The sequence below is a fragment of the Peromyscus maniculatus genome, chromosome 6 (assembly GCF_049852395.1).
Source record: "Peromyscus maniculatus bairdii isolate BWxNUB_F1_BW_parent chromosome 6, HU_Pman_BW_mat_3.1, whole genome shotgun sequence".
Taxonomy (NCBI): domain Eukaryota; kingdom Metazoa; phylum Chordata; class Mammalia; order Rodentia; family Cricetidae; genus Peromyscus; species Peromyscus maniculatus.
Genome location: NC_134857.1, coordinates 10,306,838 through 10,325,821, shown reverse-complemented (window position 1 = coordinate 10,325,821; position 18,984 = coordinate 10,306,838). Strand labels below are relative to the sequence as shown.

Below are 18,984 nucleotides of genomic sequence, written 5' to 3'. Positions count from 1 at the left end.
AGCTACAGTTGGTAGGACAACTAAAATCGAGAAGCGGTTATTCATCCGAAGCGGAAGCCCCAGGAACTTCAGTAAGAGAGCCGCAGCAACAGCAGCTCTCTCAAGTTCAAGATGCTTCTCGCCTTCTCCAGGATAATGCGTTCACGGTCCAGCCCTCAACCTAGTTCTTTTGTAGAGGGAAAGATTTATCCTGAAGTTTTTTTTTTCTCCTCCGCTCTTGTTTCCCTTATAGACAACGTAATTTATGGAGGAGAAAACATTAATAATAATTATAATGCAGGCTTATTGTTAACTCCCACACAGACATAGTCTTCTGCCCCACGAATCAATTCTCTGCTCAAGACTTTTCATTTCTTTTCTTTTTTCTTTTTTCCTTTGGGTGAGGTGTCTGCTCCCCTCCAGCTCCCCGCGCTCGCTCCCCGCCCCCTGCCGCCCTCCCCGTAGCTCCCTTTCTCCGCCTCCTCGGCGATTGCCATCTGACAAGATCTCCAAATCAAAGTGATAAATCGCTCCAAACTTTTTTTGGCGGCGCTGAGATGTTGGAGGGGCGTCTAGCGCGCATGTGCGAAGGTGTCCAAACTGACAATGCTAGAGATAGCGAGTGTGGATTGAGAGGAAGAGAGAGAGGGAGGGAGAGAGAGTGAAAGACCGAGTGTGGAAGTGTGTGTGCGTGCGTGAGACACACACAGAGGAGAGAGAGAGAGAGAGAGAGAGAGAGAGAGAGAGAGAGAGAGAGAGAGAAAGAGAGAGAGAGAGAGAGAGAGAGAGAAGAGGGAGGGAGAGAGAGACCAAAAGAAGGAAAAGATCCAAGAAAAAAAAAACCCCAACCACCCAGCAGCGGCTGCAGGACTGGGCACAGCATGAGATCCAAAGGCAGGGCAAGGAAACTGGCCACAAGTAGGTGCAATATCCCTTTTCTATTGGCTTTCCCCCCTCCTCTGCCATCTTGCATATCTGTCTCTAGCGCTCGGGGAGAGAGCGCGGGCTGCTTTGGCGTGGGGCCTCGGGGTGGAAGGCAAGCCCCGCGCAGCCTGCAGCCCGAGCAACCTGCCGATTGCAGCCTCAGCGCCCGGGCTCCTGCTCTAGGCGCAGTGGAGCCGCGGTAGCCCTAAGCCCCGCACCAGGACCAGCTGTGGCAACTCCGGGGTGGGGGTGGGGGCAGCCAAAAGCTGGGTGGGAGGGAGGAGAGCGCGCGAGAGTGAGCGCGAAGGGGTGGGGGGGGGGAGAGGAGAGTGTGTCCCCCTCCCCTCCCTTCCCCCCAGGCGGGGGAGAGTCGCCTCTGGCCAACCAGCTAGTCCCCGGAGCGGGAGGAGGGGGGAGCGGGGGTGGGGGGGCGGGCAGGGGAAGGGCGCCTTTCCGAGGCTCGGTTTGTTTCTGGGCTTTGGAATGGGTGGCGGGCTCCGAGGGAGCTGCGGTGGCGGCGGCAGCGGCGGCGGCGGGCGGCCGCGATGGAGTTGGGAAAAGTTGCGAGGCAGCCGCTTGCAAGTTGCGCGGGCGATCCGGGCTGCGCCGAGCCGCGGCTGCGGTAGTGGGCGCTGTGCGCTCGGTCCTTGTGCGCGGCGGCGTGTGCGGCGCGGCGGGAGCCCCGGGAAAGGGGAGGCGGGGGGCGGGGGTGGTCCTGGGGCTGGGTGGGTGGGGGGCGGTGAGCGCTGGCCGTGCCGAGCACCCGGTTCCGCAGAGCCACTCGGCAGGTGGGGAGAGAGGAGGCCCAGCCAGCGCGCTCAGGCTCCGGCGTGGAGGGCGCGCGGCCAGCCGCGAAGGCGGCGCAGACAAGGCCGTGAGGGCGCGCTCCGACCCGAGAACCCCGGGCTGGCAGGGCGCCGAGTGACCCCCAGGGGGCGGGCTGTCGGAACTTGGGGCCGCCGAGAGGGCGCAGCTCAGCCTGCGGCTCTCTTTCTGGGTGCAGCCGGGGTCCCGGGTCACTCATTCTCCCCGGCGCCCTCTGCCTGCCCGGAAAGGAGCAGCCTCGGTCACACGGGACTAGGGCAGTGGGGTTTGGGGCCAGGGGCGACGGGACTCCCATCCCCCACTCTTTCAGCGGAGGGCTTGGGTGACACGCCGGGACAGGGTAGGATGGGAAGCGTCGCTTAGCCGGGATTGCTAAGCGACTGGGCTGGGTTTGTTCACACGCTTCTGCCCTGCGTCGAAGGGGACCCGGCGGGCAGCCGGCAGCGTTCTCCCTCGGTGTCAGAACTGCTTCGGGAAGGGACCGGCCAGGCCGCCCTTGGCTCTCACACTTGGACTTGCGGAATCCCGAACTCTCTGATTGTTTTGTTTCGGACCAGAGAGACGAGAGATGGTATGTGGGCAGTGTGTTTTCCCCAGCCAAGTCCCTAAGCGCCCCCCACCCCCGTTCCCTTGCACATTGTAACTGAGGGCTGGAGGCGCTCTGTGCCGCACACGGGGCGCGCCTTGGCATCGCGGCGCCGGCCACAGTCGCAGCCCCACTTAGCGCCCTGCGTTCCAGGCGTGGAGACTCCAGCGAGGTGGCGACGCCGTCCTCCCAGGCGCCTTTCCAGAGCTTCAGCTGTTCGGAACTGGTGCGGCGCACTCACACACTCCCTAGCGGCATCTTTTCCCTCGGAACTCAGGTCGTGGGGATCAACCCAAACACAGGGCCGCCTGCCTCAGCAGTCAGCCGGCTTCTTTCTCTACTACTGCCGCTCAGTTCACTTCGCTGCAGCAGTGTAAAGTGCACCACGGAGCTGTTTTTTGTTGGCTCTTCAATGAGCCCGATGTCTTGTTTATTTTCATCCGAGAGGGAATAAATGCACACATGCTTGATGGCTTTGAGGCTTCAAAGATTAGGGGTGTGTGTGTGTGTGTGTGTGTGTGTGTGTGTGTGTGTGTGTGTGTGTGTGTGTGTTTGAGAGGAGGCGGGGAGATCGTTTCAACTGAGCAGCAAGTTGTGAAATAAAAGCCTAAGGCTTTACACTGTGCCTGGTTGCCCGGCATCCTACGAAGCGAAAGCAGAACGCAAAACCCTTAGAATTTTCTTAAGCATTCCCCCCCCCCCCCCCCGCCCTAGTCATTTTAATCACTAAGCAAGCGGTACACCGTGCAGCACACTCAACGTCCGGAGACTGAGCCTCGTTTCTGATCTGATGGGACTTGTCAGTCACCGCATGTGAGACACATTGATTTTGTCTCGTGTGGATAAGGACGCCCATGTGCTTCCTAGAGAGCAGACCCCAGCCTTAGGAACTTCTCCTGCTGAGCCCCAGGTTCCCACTAACAGGGCTTCACTGCTTCAGCTGCCTTCCTGACACACCGGCGCTGCTGTGCGTTTCCCAGCTACGGTCTGGGCAATAAAGGAAATCATAGCAAAACTACAGATTTTTCTATTTTAAAGCACGATTTCCTTTTGCCGAACTGCGCGTGGCAGGGGTGGCTGGTGACCCCTGTGGTGCGACCATACATCGGAAACTTAACTGCTTTCTTCCTTTCTCTTCTCTTCTTTCATTTCCTTCTTTTTCCTTTCCTTTCCTTTCCCTTCCTGAGTTTGGAAGAGGTAATATAACCAGAATATCTGAAACAAAACAAGACAAAACCAATTTACTGAAATCGTGGCAAATGTAAGCTTTACAAGGGAAACAGAACACACAGAAACAGCTCTTTCTCCAGTAGCTGAATATTCTTTTTGTCTTTTGTGTACGACTTTGGTGGATGTCAGTTTAGCTTGGTCTTGGCTAAAGCACAGGAGCCCATGGTCAGAGACTACATACCTTGAAAATACTTCCTGATGTTACACGAACAGATTGAATGCACAATCTCGAGTCTAACTTATAGGACTTAGTTTTACACAATACTTGAAACTGATAATTTCGTTGTAAACCATATGAGAAAACATAAACGTTTAATGTAAAAAATAAAAAAGGGAAAAGCAAGAAAATTGAAATACGTACTGTCTAAAACCTTTGACTAAATTTGCATCTCCAAGAAAAGAAAACTAAATAAGCCAAGCCCACTCTGGCAGCCAGGAGACTCCCCAGCCGTTTTATGTTTTATTTGGGGTGTGTGGAGCAGTTAGCGAAGCACCTGGGCCTTGCCAGAAATTCCAATTGCCACTCTCTTCAGGATTGGGAAGGAAGTGAGGTAGAGTCTGCCGCTTCGTCTAGAGCCTAAAATACTGAAGGGAAACCCACTCCACTTTTCCAAAGTACCAGCCTGCAGGGTTTCAATCAAAGCACGGAACAAATTGCATCCAGTAACCCCCCTAGTTGCAGACGCAGAAGGCGAAGAGATTATCAAAACCCTTGCGGTGGTGGGAGGCACTTGTTACTTCTGTACTTGATCTTTGTTTGAAAACAGGTTCCGAAGTAGGAAAGGTACATGCCAGTTCTGCCTCCCGCGTTTAAACTCGTCCTCGCAGGCCAGCACCGAGGATTCTAAAGACAGTTCACAGCCGGGCTCAGGCTGGACTCCTACTACCTTAAGTTGTACGGAGACACAGCTTTGCTTTCAAGCATACGTTTATTTGTTTATTCCAGGCTGCTTCGGAGCAGGAAAAATTGTTCTCCCGGTGGAGGTTGAGGCCCCTTCTAGAAAGGCATTTCAATTGCCATTATTTGATCATTACCCTGGCTTAGGTTTTTTTTTTTTTTTTCATTTCATTTGGCACTTCGAGGCACCATTTCGCCGCGTTTCGCACCCCCTCTTGGATCTGTGTTTAGGGGAAGGTTAATTATGCCCGTCCTTATCTCCTCATCCCCAACACTGTGGGAGAGGACGTTCATTAGCTGCAGCCTTATGTGCCTGGACTGAGAGTTTCAGGTTTGGGCGAATGTGTGCCCCTGTCCGTCTGTCCTCCTGCCCCCCCCCCCCCCCGTGTCTAAGTCTGAGCGAGCTTGTGAGTTTTGAGGATAGCCCCATCTCATGCTTTCTTAGTCAAGGTCTCTCCCTTATGCTGAGGCCTACTCTCCTGTACAGACACACTCAAAGTGCGGGGCGATTGTGGAATAGAAATTAACAAGTCTCCCCACCCCCCACTTCCTTTGAAGTTAAGGTGGGTCTTGTAAGCAGTTTCTTTTTAAACATCTGAGCGTTTGAGAGTTTATTTTGTTTTGCTTTTGGAATTTGGGGGGCGGGGAGGTAACTGAGGCTACAGCAAGGACCAGAGCAGGAAGGCCACAGCTGATGACTCCTGGCTTAGTCTAAGCCGGGCCAGAGGAGCTCGAGGGCAGGATTGGTAGCTCCCTGTGCTCCTACCTTGGCTCCTGCCTTACCTCTCTCCTGACACCCCACCACCACGCATACCCCGGAGTGCCTCGCTGGCATGCACGCCAAAAAGTAGACGGATTTGATTTGTCTGGTCACAGGCTCTTCTCCGGTTCTCAACGTACTGAGAGCTAGACAGACAGAGCTCAATTCTTCATAGTCGGTGACAGCCCACTCCTCTTCATTTCCAAAGTGCTGGGTGCAGAGAAAACTGGTCCTCCTGGGGCGTCCGGGTGGGGCAGGGAAAGTCCCAGGGATGAAGGAGGCAGAGCTACCTCAGAGCATGCTGCCCCCAGTCCCTTCCAGTCCCTCTGCCTCCCTAGACTTCTCATTTGAGCTCAAGGCTTTGATTAAACAGTGCACTCCCACTTCAACCCCAGGGTGCTGAGTGTCTGGTGCACCACTTGCCTTGAGCATTGTTTGCGGCGACAGCGTAGACGCATGCAACCTGTGCATGAAAACTCTCCTAATCCTGTCCCGGTTCTGGAACTTTCTGTGCACACCCTCATTTGTTCAACTCCCTCTGCAGGGCATTCCCTGAGGCGGTCTGGGCTGGGGGCATGGGCCAGGAGGAGACAAGGATGCCAAGCACTATTTTCTGGAGTGATGCTTAACCCTTTCTGGACCGGAAGCTGCTGTCCAGGCATTTCTGTAGCAGCCTGTGGGTCTGCTTTTCCTTCTAATGTGAATCAGTAGTTCCTTCACCATTTCCCCACCCCACTTGCCAGAATCCTTTTTCCAAAATTAGATTCCTTCCCTCTCCCTACTCTCTGGCCTCCTGAGGAGTTTAATGGGATTTTCAAGGAACTTGTCCACATAAAGAGGACAGTACTGGGGGGAAGGACCAGAGAGGGGCCAAATGCTTCTTCCAGACTCTCTTTTGCACACATTGGTAGCCCCACCCTTAGCACACACGGAGGAAATAATTCTTGTTCACTGAGTTTGTTACTTACCATGCAAGAAACTTCCGAGGAGGAGTGTCTGCACAGGGGAGAAACTGTTCACAAAACTCTGTGGACGTGTGACACCCTGCTCCAGCTCAGCACTAAGGAGTTAAGCACACTTGTCCTCTCCTCACTGGAAGTACCCTGGTTGGGGCAGATTACTTGAGTGTGGCTCAGATACTGATGTGTGTATAGCTAATGGCTTCTGCCTTTTTAGTTCAAGTGGGAGGAGAGAGAGGCCTGGATTCCTAGTCCAATGGGTCCCTCTGGAGACCAGGTCCTGGCTCCTGGCCAGTTCTGTACAATGTCAACATTGAATATTTGAATTCCCAGACTCCATTTAACAAGTTTCTAAATAAATAAACTCATTGTGTGTCTGTGTTTAAAATTATTTCACCTCTTTCATAAAAGCTTATTACATTGGTCTTGCAAGTTGATTTTCAAAAAACAAAACAAACAAACAAACACACAGAAATTAAGGCATTTTTGAACAGCTAGAACTCCACAATATGTATGTATTGCAAAGTCATTCTCATACTTGGGCATGGGTGGAGGCTCATTAGAGGTCGAGGTATTCTGTGAGACGTGATAGCAAATCAGAATAAAATAAAACAAAATAAAAGAATTAAAGAAAAAGTTCAGAAAGATAGCAACTTACAATTAAATAAATAAAATAGAATACAATAAGTTTAGAAAGTCAGTGAAAGAGTAATAATATCTAAAGGGAGTGTGTGGTTCTGTGAATTCAGTGCCTTGAGTTATTTGATAGTTTGGAACACTGAGTTCTTCAGGTTTTTCCTGATTTCTATGGCTATGTATAGACCTTCCAACCCTCAAAACTTTCAAAAGCAAGTATAGGACCCTACTTATGGAATTTTGTTTCTGGACACTTTCCTTGTCTCTGTGTAAGCTGGACAGACTAGATACATGTACACTGTCCCAGTGTTTCAGTTTGGGCAAAAGAACAATATGAACCTTACAGTTTCCCTCATTCCTCAGCATTTTTGGACAACCACATAGTGTTTTGTGCAGATGAGAGCACCATGCCATGTTGTTCTAAGAAGTACTCCCCCCCCCCTTTTTTTTCTTTTTAAGAAAAGCAAGTTCCAGGTCTTTTGCAAGTGTGGACTCCATCTGGAGTTGTTAGGAAAGAAAGTGGAATTTGCTTGAATTTATTTGTGTAAAGTCCATTATTAAAAAGAATGGGTTTTGAAAGGGCACATAGCAAAACCCATAACATTTAGCTGGTAACGTGGAGACCTCAAAGCCAAGGGAAAAATACCACCAACGCATGCAAACCCTGAAATAGATTACAATGACCTCAGCCATTTTCATTTTCAGAAATAATAGCCATGATTAAAATGGGGGAGAGTTCGGCTTGGAACTGAGCTCTTCTGCATTATTGTAAAAGTTCTTTTGTCATTAAAGAACTGTTTCATTATAGAGGGAGGAAAAGCAACTGAATTTTTAATCAAATTCCTGACTCTTCAAAAGTGTTCGTTCTGGAATTACTTTAATTTTGATTTTAGGTATTCTTATTCAACAGCAAACATGTTTTTGGTTTGTGTGTTCAGTCCAATCACTGGCTACTAATTTTATTATAATTTTAAAGGATAAATTATGTAGAAAATAGATTTTATTAATTCTTTTATTAAGTAGCTGCTTAAGAATCAATGACTGTGTCACAGAGAGACCTGGGGAGGATTTTAGCCTTGTTAAGAATCTGCCTGAGGATCTAATTTTGTACATCGGTGTTGTTCAAGCAGTGGTATTTATGAAAGTCCTTCGGTGCAGCTCTTGGTATGGTCTGGTGATATTTTATACAACAAATATTAATGAAGTCCTGCTGTGTGGTAGGCCCCCATGTTCGGCAATGCATGGTTTCAGCTCGCATGAGCATTTAAATGTGCACAACAGTGTTTGAATTGAGTGTGATCCCTGATTCAATAGCCAGGTCAGCTTCAAGCTCTTGGATGCCTCTTGTGAAGTGAGAGCAATAATACTACCCTCCCTGGGCATCTTTACTTGTGAAGTGGGAATAATCATACCATTCTCTCTGGGCTCTTTATTTGTGAAGTGGAAGTAATAATACCATCACCCCGGGGCTCTGGTGAAGAAGAAGTAATGAGTGTTTATCAGGTGAATGTTTGCCAAGTACCTAAGCCTCAATCAATCAATCAACCAATCAATCAATCAATCCATCTTAATTATTTCCTGTCTGATTTATTAATTAAAATTTCTGAAGAGGAAATACTCTCCCCTAGTCTATGTTTTTATCCAACCTCAGTTTTAGAAGTATTTATATGCCCGTAGGAAGCATCTTGTTTGTCTTTTCAGTAAGTTATACTCCCCTAGGTAAAAGGAGATTTCATATAAAATTTGGAAACATTGTAATTGAAGACAAACTAGGTAAAAAATTTATTGTGAACATTTGAGAAGTTTGTTTATTCTTCGTGTGTGTGTGTGTGTGTGTGTGTGTGTGTGTGTGTGTGAATATGCACGTACACGACTGTTTTTGTTTTGATAGGTGAAATACTTATCCCAAAATCTGTTATCTGACCATTTATCTAGAACGAGAATCTTTGAGAGCAATGTTGTGTCTTTCTATCCATGCTGTTCATCATTAATTGGTTAAATAACAACGGAAGACCAAACTGAAGCACCCCTTCCTCCCTAGTAGCCACAGGGCACCAATCTTTATTTCTTATTTAACCCAATTCATTGATTTGTGGGCTAGGAAGCAAACCGTTAGGAGACAGTGTGGTTCTCCACGGTGGGAGAAGAACTCATTTGGCTGATGGCATTCAGAGGAAAAGTTGGCCCCTGCCTTTCAGGGAAGGTCTGGAGGGCACATCCTGCACATTTGCCACTGATTTTAAAGACCCAAACCTAAGGGAGATGGAGAAACTTTCTTTCTAAGTATTGACTATATTATCTGATGGGAATGGCTTTCTTAGTGAGGAAAGTTACATATGTTCAGAGGGCATTTGAAAATAAACACATTAATCATGTGTTGTATTGCTGGTACAGGTATAGGTGAATAAAAATTTAAATTAGGCTCTGAGGATTGGAAGGGAGGAGCGGTGATGCAATCCTAATATAATGGATACTGTTAACGAAAGTTGGACCGAACAGCTCATTTATATCAAGGAGACCATCAGTGGACTCTTCAATGAATGCTTTCACATCAGATAACGTGGTTGGGATATTGCCATCCATAAAGAGGTGTGTTTGAGCAGTAGTGAGCCATGCTTATAAGCAGTACCAGTGAGTTCTTAGATACTTGGCTCCCGATTTTCTACACAATGCTAAGTTCTAAATTCTTTACACTCTGAGCCTGGGTGACACTGAGCTTCGGTTCTGATTCAGATCCTGGCTCAGCTGCTCACTAGCTGGCTGAAACGAAGGCAAACACTTTAATCATTCTGTGTTCCAGCTTCCTTCCTTATGAACAGGGGCAGTTATATCACGTGAGCTTTGACTAACCAATGGATTTAGCACTTATTAAGTGGAATACAAGCACAACATATGTTTATTGTATTTCATTAACTTTTTAGGCTTCTTTCTGTCCTCAGCTTAACACCGCTCATTCGGTCTGCTCTTCTCACCCCCTGACCAGCTACCCTTGCATCTCTCCCTTCCAGTTCTTTGCTACGATTTTGCCATAGCCCATCAATCAATCGATACCGCCCTTTTACTATTAACATTGAGCCCTCTCGGATGCTATCTAAATTCTCACTTACTCATGGCTCTCTCTGAAGCACGCCCAGAGACATGCCTCCTCTATGACATTTCATTCCAATGTAGAGAATTAACATAGGATGATTTGGGAATTTTATGATACATCTGTCATCTTTATCCTGCATATCCCCTTTTCCTGGCTTAACTGCAAAGCTCTTGCAGAGCCCTTTTCTGGTCTATGTTTTCTTCGAACCTTGCATAGGCAGTTATCAATACGATTAGCGATGGTGGCCAGTGCTGGGCCTTGGATTATGCAAACACCTTCAGTTTCTTTGCCTGGGAAACCTGCACAGTTAGGTGACGTCAACACTGGGATTCTGGGATAGTGGAAACTTCTGGGATGTGGGTGCATACTAAACCCACAGCTGGCCCGTTTTGACAGTGATAAACCACCTGGAAAGCATATTGAAAAGTGGGTATTATTCATAATTTCACCAATAGTACCCCTCATTTTGCCAGGGCAGGTATGCCCCCTGGCTCCTCACTTAAGTCACACTTGACCTTAAACTCTGCACTTCATCTGAAGCTGTAGCATGTTAGTGGAATCGAGGTAGACAGTGAAGATATTGGTGAACTCATGGAATTCCGAGATATTAGTTTCACAGAAGTCATCAGAAACCACATTTTTACATAAATCCTGACCCCAATTTAGGCAGTATTAATACACAGTATAGTAAAAAGAACTTTTGGTATATTTTAATGCTCTTTTGTGACTAAGGATTTTTTCATACAGTTTAAGCTTGCCAGATGATGATGCACTTACTGAATCTTGTTTTACTGGAATTAGATGAACCCCACACTTTCCGCTTTGTCCCCCTCAGAGAAGTGCAAGACTGACTTCTCCGTGTGTCCTCACTCTCACTCCCAGTTCCACAACCATCTCATTTCTATGGAGAAAACAGAATCATTCCTTAGACAGCTCTGCTCAAACGTGTGTGTGTGTGTGTGTGTGTGTGTGTGTGTGTGTGTGTGTGTGTGTGTGTACCTACCTACCCACGCAGGTGTACATGGAGGCCAGAGACCAGTTTTAGGTTGTGTTTCTCAGTTGCTTCTGTGTCTTATTTTGAGACGAGGTCTCTTGTTGAACTAGAAGAACAGCTTTTTGTCTAGAATGGCTGAGCAGTGCACCTGTGGGATCTCTGTGTCTCTGCCCCCAGTACTGGAGTTACAGACATATGTACAGTCATGTGTGGTTTTCATTTGTGTGCTGGGGGTCCCAGCTCAGCTCCTCATGCACAGCAAACACTTTGCCCACAGAGCTGTTTCCCAAGCCCAGACCCTCCTTGAAATGAGGGCATAGACTATGAACCACAGCTTTCATGCCTCGCTGTGGAACACAGATCATCTTTGGTGGGAGGCATACAATTAAGTCACGATATAATGTTAATAAAGCAAATAAAGGGAGGAAATAGCAGTCTCGATGTCTGTTAGGGTTGGGCTTTGTGACATTCTTTTGGGTCCCAGACTTCTGAGACAATCTGGTAAAAGTATGGAACCTTTTTCTAGAAGATACCTGAATACACAGACATTTTCATACCACTTTGAGAGGTCATGGACTTCCAAATTCCAGTCATGAGTATTAAGGAGGTTTACCTCTTAATTCGTCCTGGTATACTATTATGTAAGGCCATAAGGTCCTCAACAATCTTTTAAAATTACCTTAGAATTGTTATTTTTATCACACAATTTACCCTCAATATATACCTAAAAGACTGTGTTATGTAGAAAGTGCAAGTTTTTTTTAAATTGTTGCTATATATCACCTGCTGATATGTACCACTCACCTCTCATCTCTCAGTGAAAATTCCTGCACTTTCCCTGTTCACAAATAGCTATTAGCACACACACACACACACACACACACACACACACACACACACACACACGCGCGCGCGCGCGCGCGCGCGCATTTATGACTTGCTTTTCCCTTTTTGAACTTAAACGTATATCTCAGAGCCTTTCTTTCTTCCACACACGCCGTTCTGACTCACTCCTCTCTGCTGTGTGGACCTAACACACTGTGTTCGACCAGTCCTCCAGAAGAACACTGTGGTAGTTTTCAGGTTTCAGAAAAGAACAGACAGGGAAGTTCCCCTAGCTGGGGCTCCGAGGGAAACTGAAAGCACTCTACAATGGAAGCAGGCTTGCAGTTCAGGGTGAAGTGTGCAGGCCTCTGAGATGCCAGCACAGCGGGCTTGCTGGAGGTCACAGAGGGCTGCCTCACCCTGTCAGGGCACATCTGATTTTCAAGCATCTTTACTCTCCTCCTCCCGCACCCCTACCGGAGGATCAAGGGTCTAACCCCAGAGCCAAGGTACATCTTTGAAAGACTCACGGTGATCTAGCTGAGATTTCAAGCTTAAGGAATTTCTTTGGATCTCATCTTTCTGCCCCATTTGCATTTTCTCCTGCTGTGTGGAACAGGCTGTAGTTGAATCAATACCCACAGTCCAGCGAGTTGTCAGGGTTTGGCGGTTTTTATTTTTATTTTGTAATTTCCTTATTGAGGTGGTGGTACATTATCATCACACTGCCCTATCCGGTGAGCATACTTTAATCTAATGGACTGAGTAAATGAGGCAGGTTGTCTGAAGCCAATAGAAACTTTCTTTGATATTCTTAAAAAACCACCCATAATAATTTCTAGCCTATGAATTGGAAAGACCATTTAGATAGCAAATATTTTCAACTGGGTAACCAGTCTACAGGAAAAGTTTTATAATGGAAACTATCTCTTACTTATAACTATAGCATTAAAAAGTGACAGTATAATGTTCCACACTAAAGCCCGTCAGCTGCAAAATTCCATTTTATTATAAGTTATAAACCAGGATAGGGAGATTTCTGAAGAGTGACTTTCTTTGGCAATGTTGCCGATTAAATATGAAAAGTCCTGAAAAAAATTAATTCAACTCATTTGCTTACACGAAAGATTGCGCGCGCGCGCACACACACACACACACACACACACACACACACACACACACACACCACACAAGGGAGGGAGAGCTGGTTTTGGTTCTGCTGGTAACTACTTTGATTATTAAAGTGCATTGGAGTATATGAGACTAAAACTATACTGGATATTTTAGATTAGGTTTGCACAGATACCACTCAAGGAATTAAAATACAGCCATAAAATCTTTTAATGAATTAATTTACTTAAATTGTGATTCCTTAGAGTATAGAATTGGTTAATGAGTTCATTTTTTAGTTGTGTGTGGTATATGCAATAAGGTTGTTCCATGGGGGCATGGAACAATGTTCATAGATAACATTTTGCAAAATACATTTTAATTTATATCAATCTATTTATTGAGACAATAAATAGTTGTAGAGTGCCTGGGATGGATGGCATGACAAAAATCTGACAAGCTGTTTCCCAGAACATTTGAAAGATGTGCACATAGCTTGATCATAGTTTGTAAGTAGAGAGCACAACTATGTCTTGTTGCTATTTACCAGTAACTACAAAGTAGTTTTTCGAGCTTGGGGCACTGGATCCTATATCACTCTTTGGTCCAATCTTTTTGTTACCACCATGAAGCCATGTGCCTGGGACGCTTTGGTGCTGTCTGTGGATTAGGGTCTTCCACCTGAAAATATAACTATGTTGTTTCTTTCCACACCTGTCAGACACAGAAGCCTTTGTCTGCTTTACCCAACCACTCACATCTTCATGTGGGGACAGTTTGTGTTTAAGATATTTAAAAACAAAACCCAGGTTATTTATAAATTCTGTGCTGCTGGTGACCACTGCCCATGCATTCATGCAGCAAATGTTTATTGATCTCTTAAATTTTTGGGGAAGGGAAGACAAGAGACAAGAATTTGGACAAGGCCTCTGCCCACATGGAGCTCACATTATGGAGGAGACAAAGGCATTGGTCCGAACTGCCAGTCGTTGCTTGAGTTACAAGGAAACAGTGTTGGGTTTTATGTTAGGAAGCACAGCATCAGCGTCAGAAACGTGTGGTGGCCAGAGAACAGACTCCGGTGTCTCACTTCCCACGTCGCTGAGACAGGGTTTCTTTGTTGTTTGCTCTTGCATATCCTCACAAGCTTCACAAACTTCAGGGGATTCTCCCGTTTCTGCCTCCCATCTCTCTGTAGGAGTACTAGAGTTACAGACATGCACTAACATATCCAGTATTACATGACTTCTGGGGATTTGAACTTGGGTCTTCAGGCTTGTTGGGGTAAATAATTTAGTTTCTGAGCTCCATAGGGAATCTGTCTTGTGTGCTTGATGGGTGGCACACTGACGCTTGGAGAGCTGCAGGCACACACATTTGCTTTGTTCTTAATTCTCGCCAGAAGCCACAAAGCATCAATGTTATAAATGAGTAAGATTCGCTTCAGTCTTGTGGCATGCGTTTATAGATACCTAGTACACGTTTGATGGTCTCTGATCTAGCAGCCTAGACAGAGATGTTTGTGCATCTTCCTTTACAGATGGAAGGAGCGAGACTTCAGTGTTTGGTCTGCAAATGCCGGGTTAGAGGCAACATTAGAAAAACGTGTTAAATTTCTGGACCCAAAATTCAGTTCAGTTAAAAAATATTTAATGAGTATATACCTTAAGAAGTTCAAGGCAAGCGCTGAGCATACAAAGAGAAATAAAATCTGTTTCCTGCTCTTGAGGAAGTGAGACTCCCTTGGAGAGACAAACATGTAAACAGATTGTTTCGATACAGGGAGACGAGAATGAAAGCCAGGGTAGCAGGCTGTACCCCTTGAACGACAGTGGTCTGGACAGTAAGACAGTGTGACAAAAGATACACCCTCATGTCACACTAATTCTCAATAGAAAGTTCGTTGTCTCCTCCCGTAACTCAAGAAAAATGTTTCAATTTTGAGAATTTCAACTTACACGTTTAAAAAAAGATTAAAAGACTATTATCTTTATTTGTATTTGTGTGGGTGCGTGCCTGGTGTCCATGGAGACAAGAAGAAGGCATTGGAGTCCACAGAAGTGAAGTTGCAGATGGTTGTGAGTCACCACGTGGGTGCTGGGAAGTGAACCTGGGTCTTCAGGAAGAGCAGCCTGTGCTCTTAACTGCTGAGCCATCTCCAGGCCTTAAAGAAGACTTTTGAGTTACGTTAATTTTTTGTGTGTATGTGTGTCTTCACACGCACATGTGTGGGGGCTTGGGTGTGCTATGATGTGAGTGTAGAAGTCAGAGGATAACTTTTGGGACCTGGTCCTCTCCTGATACCATGTGGATCCCAGGGATCAAACTCAGGGCATCAGGCTTTGAATCAAAAGCTTTTACCTGATGAGCCATCTCACAAGCCCGGCAATTTATGTTTTGAATGTGCTTTAAAACATGCTTCTGGGCCTTCAGATACCTATCATGGGGGGAAATTTATGTGTTGGGTAGCAGTCAAGTCTTTCATAAAAGGCCCACACATCAAGTGTGTGTGTGTGTGTGTGTGTGTGTGTGTGTGTGTGTGTGTGTGATCACATTAATTGAGCAGATGCAGAATATCCTTGGGTCTCTGCCTCGACTGTTGTTCTGTGGGTGCACAAGTCATCCCTTCCCATTATTCCAGATTTACAGTTTTACCCCATGTGTAGTGTGCATACCCTTTCCTATCATTGGTCAACATGTTCTTAGAGGAAGAGTTTTCTCTACTAGCCATGTGCAGCTCTGGGAGGAAAATGATGCCCAAACTGAAGTTCCCACGGTTTCAGAAAGCATGTCTTGTTTCTAGGCTCTGTCCTCTTCCTCCTCTCCATCACCTCCTCTTTGTCTTCCTCCTCCCCACCACCTCCTCCTTCTCTTCCTCCTCCCTGTTCTTACTTTTCTTATTTAAGATAGGGCTCATATAGGCCAGTCTAGCCTCAAAATCACTGTGTAGCCAAGAATGACCTTGAACTTTTGATCATCTTACTTCTACCTCTTGAGTGCTGGGATTATAGAAATGGACTACTACACCAGTTATTATATAGTGTTGGGGATGGAATCCAGCCAGGTCATGAGCATGCTAACTCTGAGGTACGCCCCTGGCCCTAGGTTTAGTTTTTATCCAACAGAGGAGAGCATTACCCAAAGATTGACATGTTCTCTGAAAAGTAGCTGGTGTTTCATGCTGCCATGTGATTTTGTTGTTCATAAAACAGAAATAAAGAAGAAAAAGAATTGCTTTTTCTTCCAGCTCTCTTTGCCAGCATCTTGCTGAGCTGTGTGTATGTGTCCCAGCCAATGTTCCAGACACAGGCTTGGCATAGAGATCGGCACATCCAATGTCATTACTACTGGGCACAGACTAAAACCCTGAGCACAACTCCCCATTTGCCTCAGTGCAGATGATGTTAGTAATTTAAGCTTCCTGTTGACAATACTGTAGTATTAAAACCCAGCACAGATGTTTGACTCATTAGCAGCCTTGTGTCTTTGCTTCTTCGACTTGGTAGATGGATAATTAAAGAGGGTAGGAAATGCCAAGGTAAAATGCATCATGTGTCCAGGGTTTTCCCAGGGCCTCAAGATCATCAGCTATCTTTTCCTGCCCTTGAGTGATGGTAACCTAAGACACCAAGGTTTATCTCTGTTATTGTGTAGTGCAAGGGGCTGCATCTTAATCAACCTTTTAAATTAATCTGGACATTGACCAGGGCTGGAGATGGTTTCGGAAGTGTGGAAAATTCGACTACCTGTTTCCTTTACTGATTTCGGAGTGATTAACCAGACTGTGTCGCCACTCACTAGGTAGAATTTATTGTGGCCCAGAGCTTTGCTCAGGGGAAGATGCCACCTGCAGTGTTCTAAGCTCCATCCACTTTAAAGATAGGTTGGTAGATCTTCCCCCTTAGCGTGAACGCTTCAAAAGCGTATTTGGGAGGTTGGGGAGGTGGCCCAGTGGGTAAGAAGTGCTTGCTGTGTGAGTGTGGGAACCTGAGTTTGGATCTCTAGTGGAAGTCCATGCAGTGGTGTATGTGACTCCATGCTGAGCGGGGAAGACAGGCACACCTCTGGAGTTTTCTGGCCAATCATCCTAGATGAGATGGTGAGCACCAGATTAAGTAAGGGGCTCTGTCTCAAAAATAAGGTGGTCCATGATGGTAAGGCCCTATTGCTGAAGACTATTCCACTTCTCATTGAACACGGAGAGGTCGAACTTGTGCGTAACTAGAAACTTCACCCCCACTGGCCAGTGTTTGTGGTACTGGCAGGTACTCCGTGTGCTACTAGAGGAGAAAGGTAAACACCAACCAACTACAAATCCTGTGCTCTACAGTGCTGACCTGCCTGCATGATATGCTAGTGCCATAGTGGTAGAAACGCTCTGGGAGGAACCAGCTGCTTTCTGATGGTATTTAAAGTCCACTCCATGAGATTAAAACCCATGCCTGACACTGCTCGGGTGGCCAAGCACTTGAGATCGGGAAGGCCGTGGGCCTAAGAGAAAACCAAATATTGCTGTTCTGCTAAAGAAACACAAAAATAAAAAACAGCTCCTAATGGCATTCTGCTGCACCCATCGATCAGTGCCATGCCTCGTTCAGCCATCATCAGAGAAGCTTCCTCTTGCAGTAGATGGGAACTGACACAGATACCCACAACTGGACAATGTGCAGAGAGTGAGAGATTTTGAAGCACTCAGCCCTAAATGGGATACCTCCATCAAACCCCTCTCCCCAGGGCTCAGGAAACAGGTAATAGAAAGAGTGTAACAACCAGAGAGGACGCAAGGAAACTGTCTTCCAGATACAACAGGACTGACGGACATGTGAACTCACAGAGACTGTGGCAGCATGCACAAGTCAGGGAGCGTCCCAGTCCTAAGAGGGGAAGTGGACGTAGGTGCCCATCCTTAACCAAAAGGCTGTTTCCAGTTGACGTCTGCTTGCAAAGGGAAAATTAGCTTTCTTCAGTGGAGTTGCACTGTATGTATTAGATACACTTAAAAACAGGCCCCATGCCAAGGTAGATGCCAACACAAAACAAATTCAAGGGTGGTTTTGTAGACTTTTTGTCTCATGTTGGTTTTGGGGGGCATTTTATTTTGTCTTACTGACCTTTTGAAGGTTTCCAATTTTGTACTTTTATAGACTAGGCTTTTTTTTTGGTTTTTCATTACTAATAGTATTGCCTATTTGTTTTCTAAAGAGAAAGGAAAGGACATGGATTTGGGTGAGCAGAGAGGTGGGGAGGATCTGGGTGGAGTTGGAGGAGAGGAAACCGTTATCAGAATATATTGTCTGAAATTTTTTTCAATAAACAAAAATTGAGGTGGAGAAGTGACTGAGGAAGACACCCCAATGTCAACCTCTGGCCCCCACAGGCTCTCGCATGGGTGAACACAGCTGCATACATGTACATACCACACACATAAAAATTAAAAAATATAGTTTGAGTGCTATCAGTGTGCTTTTCATTAATGACTCTAGGGAGTCAGGCGAGGATTTAATCCCGACCTTTCCACCTCATTACTGTGTAACCTTCTGGCAGAGCCTGAACTTGTGGAACCTCAGCATCCTCAGGTATGGAACATCAGTCACCCCCGCTTAGCTTTCCTCCATAAGATGAGAGGACTGTGTTGATTTTTAAATCCCGTAAAGAACTATGCAAACTTCATATTCTAGACTGTGAGTATGGAATGTGGAGCCACCTTAGATCAAAGTCTTGGCTGGATGACCACAAGAAGCTCCATGATCCCTTTGTGCTTCAGTTTCTTACTCTGTACACAAGGAGAAAGAGTAATAATACCACCAGAGGCTATCGAGGTTCTGTGGATGAGCACAGCTTATCATCGCGCCTCTCTGTGGTGGGTATTGCTGTCTTTGTTAAAGATGGACACTCCAGAGACAGCTGAGCCATTTGCCGGGTCTCTTTACTCCAAGTGCAGAGCCAGGCTCCAAGACTGTTAACCTGCCTGACTGTAGAGTCCAGGAAGTTAGCGTGAGCCCTCTACTGCCGTATTCTTTTCTGTCCCGAAATAAAAGCGGAGGATCCTGTTTCCTGGGCATTTCAGTGCTCATAAAAGGTGATATGATTTTCGACTGAAGACACCTAGGTTAGAGAAGTGGTTTCATACAACCCTTGGCGCGGGGGAGTTTTGCTGCAATTCCAGT

At 46.3% G+C, this 18,984-nt stretch overlaps 1 protein-coding gene across 11 annotated transcripts in view; it reads left to right on the top strand.

Moving 5' to 3' along the window:
* The first annotated feature begins 508 nt into the window (after positions 1–508).
* The window catches only part of Mecom (MDS1 and EVI1 complex locus), a 562,596-nt gene continuing 544,120 nt past the window's right edge, over positions 509–18,984 (top strand). For 5 of the 11 annotated variants that reach the window (XM_076573899.1, XM_042278918.2, XM_076573901.1 and 2 more), the window contains exon 1: positions 744–897. In XM_076573899.1, the coding sequence (XP_076430014.1) occupies positions 861–897 (37 nt within the window). In that variant the 5' untranslated portion in view covers positions 744–860. Of the gene's footprint in view, positions 898–18,984 lie in introns of all 11 variants that reach the window. The other 6 variants (XM_042278917.2, XM_076573900.1, XM_042278912.2 and 3 more) reach the window with 3 other exon arrangements.